Genomic DNA, 12047 nt, shown 5'->3' with positions numbered 1-12047 from the left:
GTGGTCAGGGAGGCAGACTTGTATCAAACAGCACATAAACCAATGTAAACCTGTCAACTACAGCCCCCAGGTAACTGGGGAAGGGGGTGAGGGGGGTGTGCTTCTTAAGCCTGGAGGTCAAGGATTGTTCCCCAAGGAACAGAAGCCTGAGCAGAGTAGGTGTTAACCAGGCAAAGGCAAAAATGGGCAGCAAAAGCTCTTCAGGTGGAGTGAACAGTATACACAAAGTCCCTGTGGCAGAAGGGAGCAGAGTCAGAAGGGACCAAAACAGGTTAGTGTGGCAGGATAGCAAGGAGGGACAATTAAGGATGAAACTGAAAAAGGTCCTTATGATGATGAAAGCTAACATTTATTCAGTTCTTAGTTTGTGCCAAGTGCTGTTTTATGTGCTTTGTATGTTTTCTCATTTATCCCCAATCAGCCCCATGAAATATACTATTATTCTAAGTTCTATTTTTACAGACCACCACCCATCTGTCAGTTTGTCCTGCTGTGGTGGGTTGTGTTGCTGGAAGCTATGCCACCAGTATTTCAAATATCAGCAGGTTGCCCAGGGTGGACAGGTTTCAGCAGAGCTTCTAGACTAAGATAGACTAGGAAGAAAGGCCTACAAATCTAGTTCCAAAAATTAGCCAGTGAAAACCCTATAGGTCACAAGAGAACATTGTCCGGTATAGTGCTGTAAGATGAGTCCTCTAGGTTGGAAGGTACTCAAAACACACAATGACCACAGCAATGGGCTCCAGCATACCAGCCACTGTGCAGATGGCAGGAGACCTGGCAGTCGTTTCCTTCTGTTGTACATGGCGTCATCATGAGGTGGAGGTGACTCAAGGGCCACGAATAACATTTTATAGAAGGAATTGAGGTACAGAGAGGTTAAGTACTTGCCCAAGTTCAACTGATAACAAAGCAATTTTTTTTTCCTTTTTGTATCTTCCCCTAAATATAACAGAGCATACATACTGGGGATAAAATACTAAAACTAGAGAATCAAACTCACTGTGTGAATTCACTGTGGGGTGGGGGGTGGGGGGAAGCAGTCAAACTGTTTATCACTGAACATTCAAGTAGTTAACTGAAATTGTCACTTTTCAACTCGTTGTTTTAGGGTCATAAAGATGTAACCAAAATGAATGTTTTTTAGGAGAGAGTTCCCATTTTAAGAAACTGTGCACATGTGGTTAAATTTGAGTTTAAAAAAAACTAAAAATGCTCAGGAGTACTTTGCTCTATTTTCCAAAAATTCCACAAGAACCATATACTATTTTTATAAACAGAAAATAGAATTTAAAAAAAGTTACAGACAAGCAGAAAGATGAAAAGGCACACAGTGAATGTCAGATCCTAATTACTGCTTAACTCTAATCAGTAAGTCAGAAAAGGTCTCTTCCTAAGAACTTGACACATTTGCGAAATATTATTCTTGAGGAATCTCTATGTCTTACTCAACAAGACGGGGTAAGTCATCAATTTTAGTCTGAAAGGAAGAAATCACGAGAGCCCAGAGCCAAGCCTGCCAGCTCTCTGTAAAAAAGGGAGGACTTAATGAAAAAGATAACAAAAACTGCCAAGTATTCAGACCCAGTTGACTGCTCGCTCCTATTCAAACTAAAATTCAGATTCAACAAGGACCTACTGTGCACTGACTCTGCGTCAGACCCTTCACAGGCATTATCAAAAGACAACAGGACCTCCTGGCTCTTCTACCCTGGGATTACTTTCATTATTATTTGGCTGACATTTTATCTTCTTATACCATCTTTTGTTTTTCCTGTTAAAAAAAAAAAAAAAGTATAAAGAAATCCCCCAACCTGTATTATTTTTCTCTCACTTCTGTTGCTGTTTGCACTTCTCCATTTCTGGGATTTTTGTATTCCTTCCCAGTTCATGTACCTTCTCCACTGTTTATCTCTCCCAGTCCCCACTGTTGATGCTTCCCTGGCCCCATCAACCCCGCCCACATTCACCATTTCCTGCGTTTTCCCAGAACTCACCCAACAGGCTGGTTATTCAGCCCCATCTCTCTAAACCTGAGCATTACCTGCGAGGCAGTTCAATGTTACACTTTTTCATTTAGAGTTAACATCACAATAAAGTATAGCAGTAGTTCTGCATCTGAAATGGAAATATTGGTTTGGCTCCTAATGACAATTTTAGGATGGAAAGAAAACACCGGGACAGTTCCAATTTGCTATCATCTCTGCCTTCTTGGGATTGCAGAGAATATGGGGGTGCAAAGTGATTTAGAACCACCATAGAATTCTAGTGCTTGAAAAGCTAACCCCCACATAAAGAAGACTGAGAGAAGTTAACTAAATTGCCAGAATCCACATTTCCAGCCTCCTCTACTATGCTTTTGATGTCTTAAAATACAACTCTTACCTTAAATATTTTGTTTCCTAACTTCTTATAATGTAACTGCAGTGTAGACCTACCACTGTGTGCCAGCCTCAGTGACCTGCCTATGTTCCTTGGACACAAGAGGCTCACTTCTGCCTCATGGAGTGGAGTGTGCACCAGATGTAGTCCCTGTGCCTGGAATGTTCTTCCCTCCGGTATTTGTACAGCCGGCTCCTTCCTGTCATTCAAGTCTCAGCTCAGACAACTCCACCTCAGAGAGGTCTTCCCTGACCACCCCATCTGAAGCAGTCCTTCCGCATCATTCTCTAGCACGTTACCCTGTCTTATTATTATTATTTTTTAAATCACTATCTGAAATCATCTTTCTTTGTGTATATTCTTATAGTCTGTCTCTCCTGCCAGGATATAAACATTATGAGGGCAGGGACTTATCTGTCTTACCAGTATATGCCTTGTGTGACTAGCACAAGAGTGCGAACCCAAGTAAGTGAATGTAATATTGTATGATTTTTCCCTCTACATTCCTTGAGACAAAATCAAAATGCTGAAAATGACCAGCAATTTTTAAATGCAATCTCAAAAACAAAAGTTGAGCACAATTAACAGTCTTGGAGGAGTTGAAGCAGTTAAGTATGAAAGAGTTCTTCAGAATAGTTAAAGAAATTCTTTCCCACATCATATCAAAGGTCCAACATCTATTTTATTTCTATATGCATATCTATATGTCTGTCTCTCTACCTAACATCATTTACATTTAAAGCAACCTGTCAGGCTAACTGGCTCCTGTCTTAGGGCAGCTTATAACCTAACAGGAAGATAGTATCTAATAGTTCTTGCAGACATAAAACATTTCACACAAAATAAATAGAAGAAAGTAGAGTGGAATGTGGGATTATGTACCTGGTAAATTATTCCCACTTCAGTAAGACTTTCAGTGTTCTGGATGGTGGTAGAAAGCGGAACACAGAATTATTTGAGTAAACTGTTTCCAAGTTTCTACTGCCTCTTTCTGAAGAAAGATTAAGTCCAAGTCAGGCCCATCTGCTCAAAGCTGCTGTGGTTCCTGCTATGTCTATGGGTAAAACCAGCCCTGCTAATATAGCACAAGCGATTGGATGGAAGATGGTTCACCAAGCCAAAGGCAACCACGTAGGGGTAAGTTCAACTGCTTTGGAAGTGGCTGGGTGCAAATTATGCCCAGACTGGATTGTGGTAACCTGATTCTCTTGGATTCCTCTTTTTGGGGAAGCATCAATGCTAGATGCTTAAGGAGAAGGTTGTTATCTTAAATGATACAGAGCTGCTGTTCTGGTTATTGATGAGGCCTGGTGTCCATTCTGGGCCATGTCACATTCTCTGTATCCTTATACCAAGCTCCCCGTTATAAAAAATATCTGGGCACGAGTCTTCCTCACACCATAAAGAGTAAATTCATCTGTAGACCTTAAAATATAATCCCTCTGTCTACACATGAAAGATGGGAAAATTATTTTCTCCATAAACTGAAAATCTGTCAAGTAAGTCCTTGCATAAAAGAATGTTAAAAGTGTGGCCGTTCTCAAATACTGATTGTTGTTGTTGCACAGGGCCGCTACGAGTGGGAATCGACTCACTGGCACACAACAATAACAAACAATGACTAGGGCATACAAAAAAGTAGAACCATTACATATAATTCAATAGTGCAACTGGAAAGTAGCCTCCGTTCCTGTTTCTTTGATCTTATGGATCTAGATTACTCTATAAACAAAAAAAAATAATTATAATAATGGGTAAGATTGAAGTATGGGCCAATACATGTCTGAAAACTGTATACAGACTCAAAGAAGATGGAAGAAAAATATAATAGTTATGGAAATATTACATATTGAACATACAATTATATATATATATTTAGCGGTATAACCTGGTCTCTTTGGAAAAAATTCTGAGGTGATACTTTTTTTCTCAATAAATTTCCCTGTGTTAAAAGGGGCATTTAAAATCATCCCACTAACTCTGGAGCTGCTCTCAAAGTACTGTGGCTGATTTTTAACAACGGCTCACAGTTGCTGACAGAAGTGGTATTTGTTCACTGAAAAGTAGCTTTTAAAGGTAAGGCTTTAGAATACAAGCGACTGGGTTTCAAATCGTGGATATGCCACGACATAATGCCATATGATTTTGGGCAAGTTGTTTAACTGCTCTGAGTTTCAGTTTCCCTATATGTAAAACAGAGAAGTATCTACATCATGAACAGGTGTGAGAAGTGTCCTGTATGTTGTAAGCATTCAATAATATTAATATTATTTTGTTATCTCTACCTTTCTCCTAGCTCCTAGGTTAATTCCAAGTTAAAAGTTCAGCAGTGAAGAATCAGAGCCAACAAAGGCGAATAGGAAAAAAAGCACCTGATAATCTAATAAACTATTTAAAAAAAGAAAGAAAGAAAGAAAAAAGTCCCCCAACCACCCAATGATAACCACTGGAACATCTGAGGGGTAATATATCTAGTCTTTCTTCCCCAGTGAAAATATCTCTGTAGAATTACTAAAACCAGAATAAAACACATATCATGACTATGTACAGCCAGAAACCAATAGGAAAGGTGGAGATAATAAAAAGAAAGCGCAGAGGTAAACTGAGAACATGAATGAGCTGGAGCTCTGGGATGCTCATGAGAATAAATACTCCATGAAGTCAGGGACCTCGTCCATTTTGTTTCCTTTGCACCTAGACCATTTCAGCACATTAGAGATGCTCAGTAAATATTTGTTGAATAAAAGTAGAGAAAAATGGTCTACTGATAGGACCTGTGTACCTTTTCCTAGTTTCTACTTCAGTCAAGTCTGAAGAACAAGAGTAGTGGGAAGATAACTAAATATTGCTTATAAAAAACATGCTTTGATGGTTAACTGCTGATGTTTATGACATCAGCCTACTTCCCTGTATCCTTCCAGGCTAGTGAACTCAGAGTCTCAAGAAAAGAGTCCATTTGTCCCAAACTAAAGCACAGGGAAAGGGGCCTCACTGACTGAATAGGGAAGCAATATGGTGGGCTGAAGTCTGACTGATGGTTAAAATGTTTAAGTAGGCTCTCCTTAGAGTCAGCCAAGGCTGCAATGGCTGATGTTAGAGTAACTTATTTCACAAGTAAGACTAGCAGACTTACATATTCATATTTCATACCTATAGGAAGAAAGCAAAACCTAAGGGCACATGAACCACTGCTAAAAATGTGCCTCTAAACCAGGGCTTCAAACCAGTTTAAATCCCTGCTGAGAATCTGCATTTCTAACAAGTTCCCAGGAAGTTATACATAAGAATCACCTGGGGATCTTGTTAAAATGTAGATTCTGATTCAGTATACTTGGGGTGAAAATGCAAATTCTCAGTAGGGAACTTGTTAGAAATACAAATTCTCAGCAGGGGTTCGAACTGGAACGAACTGCTTCAAAGCCTTGTTAAACTGATAGCATGAAATTCAAATAGTTTTAGAACTTATTCTCACCTTTGCTAGACTGAGAAAGACAATTAATGAAAAATCATTTATTAAGGGTCTACAATGGGTGGGGCTGAGGGTAGGCTTTAGGGATTCATGAATGAATAACTCACAGTTAAGGCAGGTTAGTGTAGCAGTTTACATGTACTTTTCTGGATGTTATTACTTTTAACTACCTTAGACAGATGAAAAGCTGTTTCTTGAACATTTTTAAACTCACCTGATGAATTGGCACCGGAGTTTTGTTGACCCACAGAACTGTTTTGGCTTGTAGACTCTATAAAAATAAAGAAATATCCTGTTAGGAAAGCTCACTTAATATTTAACTAACAGCATGGCAATATGTTCCTTTCTGCCCCCGGGGTGGTGATGGTGTGGAGGAGGGAAGGTCTACTTTTGCCACTGTTGCTATGAAACATACCTTGAACCTGTCAGGAAATGTGGGACTGTTACTGGATTCTTCCAGACAGAAAACATTGAGCTGATGCAACAAACACACAGTGCTTACTATGTGCCAGATCCTGACTGGGTGCAACAGCTTTGCCAAAGTTCACTGACCCACATGCCGACACAGTGATTGATGACAGATTAACCAATTTCTGCTACTGATGCCCTGTTCTTCTAATTGGAGTGGGCTGTGTTATCCAGGGAGGAGCCCTTTCTACTCATGGGTGCCCCTAATCTTGTACCACCAACACCCCTAACTTCATACAACTCAGAAAAGATGAAAAAAACCAAACCAAACCCATAGCCATTGGGTCGATTCTGACTCATAGCAATTCTACAGAGAAGATGAAGTGGGTGGGATTTTCATTTTTAATTGTAAGCCTTCTCAGTATGATTCTTTTACTTTTTAGCTAGTACCTTAAGATTTGGAAAAGATTTAGAAGAATTCTATGTTCAGGTGAAGCAACTTTTCAGAGTGGTTTATTTACCTTGAGGTCTTTGTAAAATGGAAGATTGAATACATACATATACCAGGAGACAAAGTGTGTCTTTGCGTACTTTTCACAAAGATGAACTTCCTTCCTGCAAAAATTCCCTCAAAGTACAAAGAAAAGTAAACAATAACTTTTAAGGATCCATTTGTACTGTTGGTGCAAATTTCTTCCTCTTGATTGAACTATAATCCATTTATCACATCAGGATACTGTGTGAAGATTAAATTCAAAAAAGATAAAAGTCAGCAGACTATACAGATGTATTTGGCATGTTATCAAATAACTGCCAACATTATGAAGTGCTTACCATATGCATGTTACCTGTACTAGCTCATCTAACACTCCCTTCTAAACACTCACTTCTTCTAAATCTTTTCCAAATCTTAAGGTACTCATTAAAAATTAAAAGAATCATACTGAGAAGGCTTACAATTCTGTTGAGGTACTGTTTTGTAGTGAAGGGAACTAAGGCCCAGAGAAGGCCACCCAGGTTGTAAGTGGCTGAGTCTGGATTTGGCCCAGGCTGTTTGATTCCAAAGCCTGTCCATGTGAGTGCCAAAACGAAACTGTTGACTTTCTACTATCAACCTGCTCCTCCCCCAGGCTTCCCAGTTGTTGCATTACCAGTTGCTCAACCCCAAAACCTAAAGGTCATCCTTTGATTCCTCCCTTTTCCTCACCCTACTCTCCCCACCGTCCAGTCCCCTAGCTGAATTAGCTAGTGACTTCACTCCCCAAATTGCTCTCGAATCCATCCTCCCACCTCTATCACCACTTGCCATCATCTTTTGCCTGGACTACTCCAAGAGTCTCCTGAACTTTTCTCCCTGCTGTTGTCACTCTTGCAAGAGATGATTTCTTGACTTCTTGGTAACCTATCTGAATCCTTGAGTTTTGCATTTCTGAAGCCACCTCAATCCTGTGGCTTTTCAGTTTCAAGAGTCAAGAAAGTCTACTCCTTCCCTTAAGGTTGTGCAAGGTGAGTTTCTGTCACTTGCACCAAGAGTCCTGATTATTAATCTCACCTCCCCTTATATCTCATTGTACTACCACAATCTATCCTGTGTGTTGATTTGTTGACTTATTATTCACAGTCTTCCCCTTCCCCCAACTGGGAATATTTACAAAACTTTGCAGTACACTGTGAAGGATACTTCAAAAGAATTTTAACCATGTTTTTACCTTCTCCTACAATATTCTGGACAATGGCAATATTGTGAAATAAAAGATCTACCAGTATCTACTTTAATAGCCAACCATCTAATGTGGCTTAGTGGTGAAATGGTTAATTGAGAATTTGGATTCTGGGCTCTGAAATCAAATACGCATAAGGCAATTTACTCTGGATAAGTGAGATAACTTCTAAGCCTCAGCTTCCTATTCATTAAATGGAGATAATAATGCAAGGATTCAGTGGGATGGTATATGGAACTCAGTGTGGTGTGCGTAGGAAGAGCCCAGTAAAAATTAGCTATATAAGTTCTTGCATGGCTGTTAAAAATCACAATACTTCATAATGATACTTTAAACAGAGTACACACTGTATATGAAGTTTTGAAAGTTTCTGTAAACTAAAACATTTCCTTGCTCTCTTGAGAACTCCTGTATAGAAGCTTCTTCCACTCTAGTCTCAAGGTGACATTAGTCTGTAGAAATGGATTCCAGCTCACACTGGTGTACCAGTTCATGAAATCAGGGCTCTCCTATAATAGAGCATTCCAAGTTTTCCAAATAGCACCAACCTCTAGTGAGGCATTAAGTAATAAACAGAAGAGTAGAACAGTGAGAGTTAAAATAGGACAAAGAAAAAAAAAAAATCTGTGCTATGAGGGCAAAAGAAAAAAAACAAGGACAATCACACTGTTTCTCTAATTAGTAATTCATTAAAGAAACAGTAAAAAAGGGTTACTTTCACAAAGCAACAAATAAAAAAATGGAGACCTCCCCCCATAAATATTGGTATGAAATTAGCACCAAGATATACTGTTCATTCCAGATTGTCCATTTTTACAATAAAACATCTGATAACAGAATTGAGAATATGATGGATGCCATTGCACTGATCATTTTTATCTTAAATGACCTCAAAATTAGGCCTGCAAAGCTAGTTAGTCACATGTCCAATTTAGCAAAATATCATTATTGTCTAATTCACGAAGATTATTCTAGCAAAAGCAGGTGGTGTGCCTGAGCCGACTAGTTTTGCAAACTGCCTTCTTTGTCTTTTGTTGGGTAAACTAATCTAAGGATATATATAAAGAGCTGGATAGGAAGAATTTAAAACAATAAAAAACTTGATTCACTTGAAGTAACTATCCTAGTTTACAGACCATTATTACCCAGTGACCCTGATAATAGCGAACAAAAAGAAAACAGAATTTACACAGCAGACCCCAGCTTTCTGACCTTATCCAAAATACTTTTTAAAGTCCCCAAAGGGCCAAAAGCCTCAAGGGAAACAAAACCCCCCCACACAGAAAGGAAATGTCAAAATCATATTGTCATGAACTTATTGACGACGTGGTGGGTTCCTGACGATGGTGTAGCTGTGATTTTAAAAGGTGCATAGCTGACGCGTGCCACGACCAGTGTTTACGGCACAGGAGGGGACCTGGAGCAACCCCTCTACAGGGGCATAAGCCTCACCTGCGCCCCAGAGAGCAGGGAGCGCTCCCGAAAGGCTCCCAACAAGCTACTCTAGCCTAAAGTCGTCCTGCAGTCTAACTTTAAACGTCAAGAGGACCTTACGACTGTAAATCATTTGGGTGATATTACACAATTAGGCGATGAAACGCCAGGAAGAAGGGACGTCTGAAAGCTTCTCCAACTACCTAGTAGACATGTTTCTGCAAGAATCGGAAGACATATTTTCAACCCACTTAATCTGGTTTACAAACGCGGCCTCAGACAAACTCTAACCTCCCAGGAAACATTAACTTTTGGGAAAGGTTACAAAAACTAACTTGAGCTCGCGGCTGATGCCCAGTCCTGCTAACAACAGGTTATAAGCACTCCCGGTTGGGTTGCGACCGCGCTTCCAGAAAAACTCAGGGGAAGGGCCAGGTAATTTCTTTAGCAGGCAGCACCGGGGTAGGTGGGAGACGGGCCAGAGACTCAGTTTCCCCCTGTCCGTCCGGTCACCTCCGGGTCTGCCCGTGCAAACACGCAAAACTTTCCGCACGAGATTCCAACTTGGAAACCCTTGCCTCGGCAGCGCGCTTCCTCCCGGAGGCGGACTCGCGACTCTCGCAGCCACTTACCCGCCGACCCTGAGCTGTCCACGGCGGTCCCCAGCAGCGCTAGCACCTGCAGCGCCCCCAGGAGCAGCGCGGCCCAGACTCCTCGCGCGCCGAGTCTCATTGTTCCGAGGGCAGGACGTGGCGGCCGCGTGAGTCCCGAACCGAGGTGGCGGCAAGAGAGGGTGGCTTCTCCGAACTCCCGGCGCCCGCTCCGCGTTCCCTTCCGCCGCACGCGACTTCCCTCCCGCGCCTGCCCCCCGAATGACCAAATAGGGCGCGGGAACCGCGTTCGGAGGGGAAGACGCACGCCGAGCCCGGGTGGCGGGACGGGGCGGGGCCGGGATCGCGGGGGCGGGGTCTGGGGCGGGGCTGGCGCGCAGGGGCCGAGTTTCCGCTTCTGAGCGTGGTGACTCTTACCACGCCCTCCTCGGCTGATACGCTGCGGCGAGGCCCAGAGTGAGCAAGTCGTTTTATGTTCCGCAACCGCGGTTTTGTTGTCTCAGATAAAAGCGAGCGCCGCTACCTCTCTGGATACTGAGCACGCCCGGCTTCGCTCGGCCCGGAAGGAAGTCTTTGAAGAGTAGTTTTCAGGTGGGGGACGAGGGTGCGTGCGACTTTGAGTGAGAGAGGGAAAGTTGCAGATTCCATCTGAAGGGTCCTGGGTCTTCAGAGCTTTTTTCTTAGGTGACCCAACCTAATGGGGAATGTGTTGTTAGCTGCCCTCAAGTTGGTCCCCAACTCATGCACAGCAGGATGGGACTGCTGTGATCCATAGGGTTTTAATTGGCTGATTTTGGGAAATGGATAACCAGGCCTTTCGTCATAGTTGGTCTTAGTCTGGAAGCTCCAGTGGAAGCTGTTCAACATCACATCAGCTTGCAACTCTCCACTGACAGATGAGTGGTGGCTGCGCTTGAGGTGCGTTGGTCTGGAATAGAACCCAAACTCTGCAAATTCATTGCTGAAGTTTATATGTAAAACATCCACCAGCTCCATACCCCCAAATTGTACCTCATCTTCTCACCAGCCTCCCTTTATTTCTGGATAAAGACACGTTCGTGCCATGAGAAATGAGTAAAGTGAAAGTGAGAGAGGGCAGAGAGGTTTGTAGTTATTCGCAAGAAAGTATGGCCTCCGTTCTCTCCTCGGTGTCTGTTGTCCTAGTTCGTATGGAATAATCTGTTTTAGAACAGTTTTTGTCTGAGTCCCTAAGTCCTTAGAGCCAATGGTACTCACTTGCCTTGATTTGCAGTATTTCAAAGTCTGAATTTTATTTCTGCTCAGAACATTGAAGTGGCATGTAGCGACTTGTGGTAGATGTGGGAGAACAACCATCATTGAGCCTTGGTTTGGGTGGGAACCCTCAGCGGATGTGGAAGACCGAAAGTTCTAGTGCTTCTAAAATGACCTTGAATCCCACACCTGCAGTGCTCTAAAAGTCTCATTACTTTGCCATGTGGCTCAGACTTTATGACCTAAAGGCCCCAACATTGCAATTAAGTTCCCAAAACTTTGTTGCGAGAGATAGTACTTTCTGATCTCACACAAATCTATCAGTATGGACATGACTGATCATAGAGATTAACTGGCACAGTCTGTTCTATTTACAAAGACTTCCATCATGGATTCAATCAACCAACCTGCAAATACTCCCTGGCATCTACTGCCTCCAAAAGCAAGCACTGCACATTTGGCTTTTGGTTACTCTATTTTTTCGTAGAATCTTGTTTGGGGATAAATTGTTCTGGTGACTACCTAGTCCATTATCCAAGTATTCCATAACCCAGGCTGAACCTGTCTTTCCAGCCTTTGTTCTGCTGTTCTTTCCCCTGGAGAACAAGGAATGAAGCACAGGAGCCTTCTCACTGCTCGTAAACAAGGGTGCGATCTGGCCGCCTGGCATTTGCATGCTGTGCTCTCTCTTTCTGAAATGCATTCCTCCATTCTCTTCACTGACCCACATCTAACACTTCGTTTAAGGCTCAGTGTATGTCTACCCCGGGGAATCTGCAGTGGAATAAG

At 42.1% G+C, this 12047-nt stretch overlaps 1 protein-coding gene across 1 annotated transcript in view; it reads right to left on the bottom strand.

Annotated features, from left to right (window-relative positions):
• TMEM123 (transmembrane protein 123) overlaps positions 1-11021 on the bottom strand; it is a 46206-nt gene extending 35185 nt beyond the window's left edge. Inside the window, exons 1-3 of the mRNA XM_023740133.1 lie at positions 10896-11021; positions 10047-10464; positions 6066-6122 (exon numbers count right to left, since the gene is read on the bottom strand). Coding sequence (XP_023595901.1) covers positions 6066-6122; positions 10047-10464; positions 10896-11021 — 601 coding nt within the window. The remainder of the gene's footprint in view (positions 1-6065; positions 6123-10046; positions 10465-10895) is intronic.
• Positions 11022-12047: the final 1026 nt, after the last annotated feature.

Source organism: Trichechus manatus, unplaced genomic scaffold, assembly GCF_000243295.1.
Source record: "Trichechus manatus latirostris isolate Lorelei unplaced genomic scaffold, TriManLat1.0 scaffold00148, whole genome shotgun sequence".
Taxonomy (NCBI): domain Eukaryota; kingdom Metazoa; phylum Chordata; class Mammalia; order Sirenia; family Trichechidae; genus Trichechus; species Trichechus manatus.
This window is presented reverse-complemented; position numbering and strand designations above follow the sequence as displayed.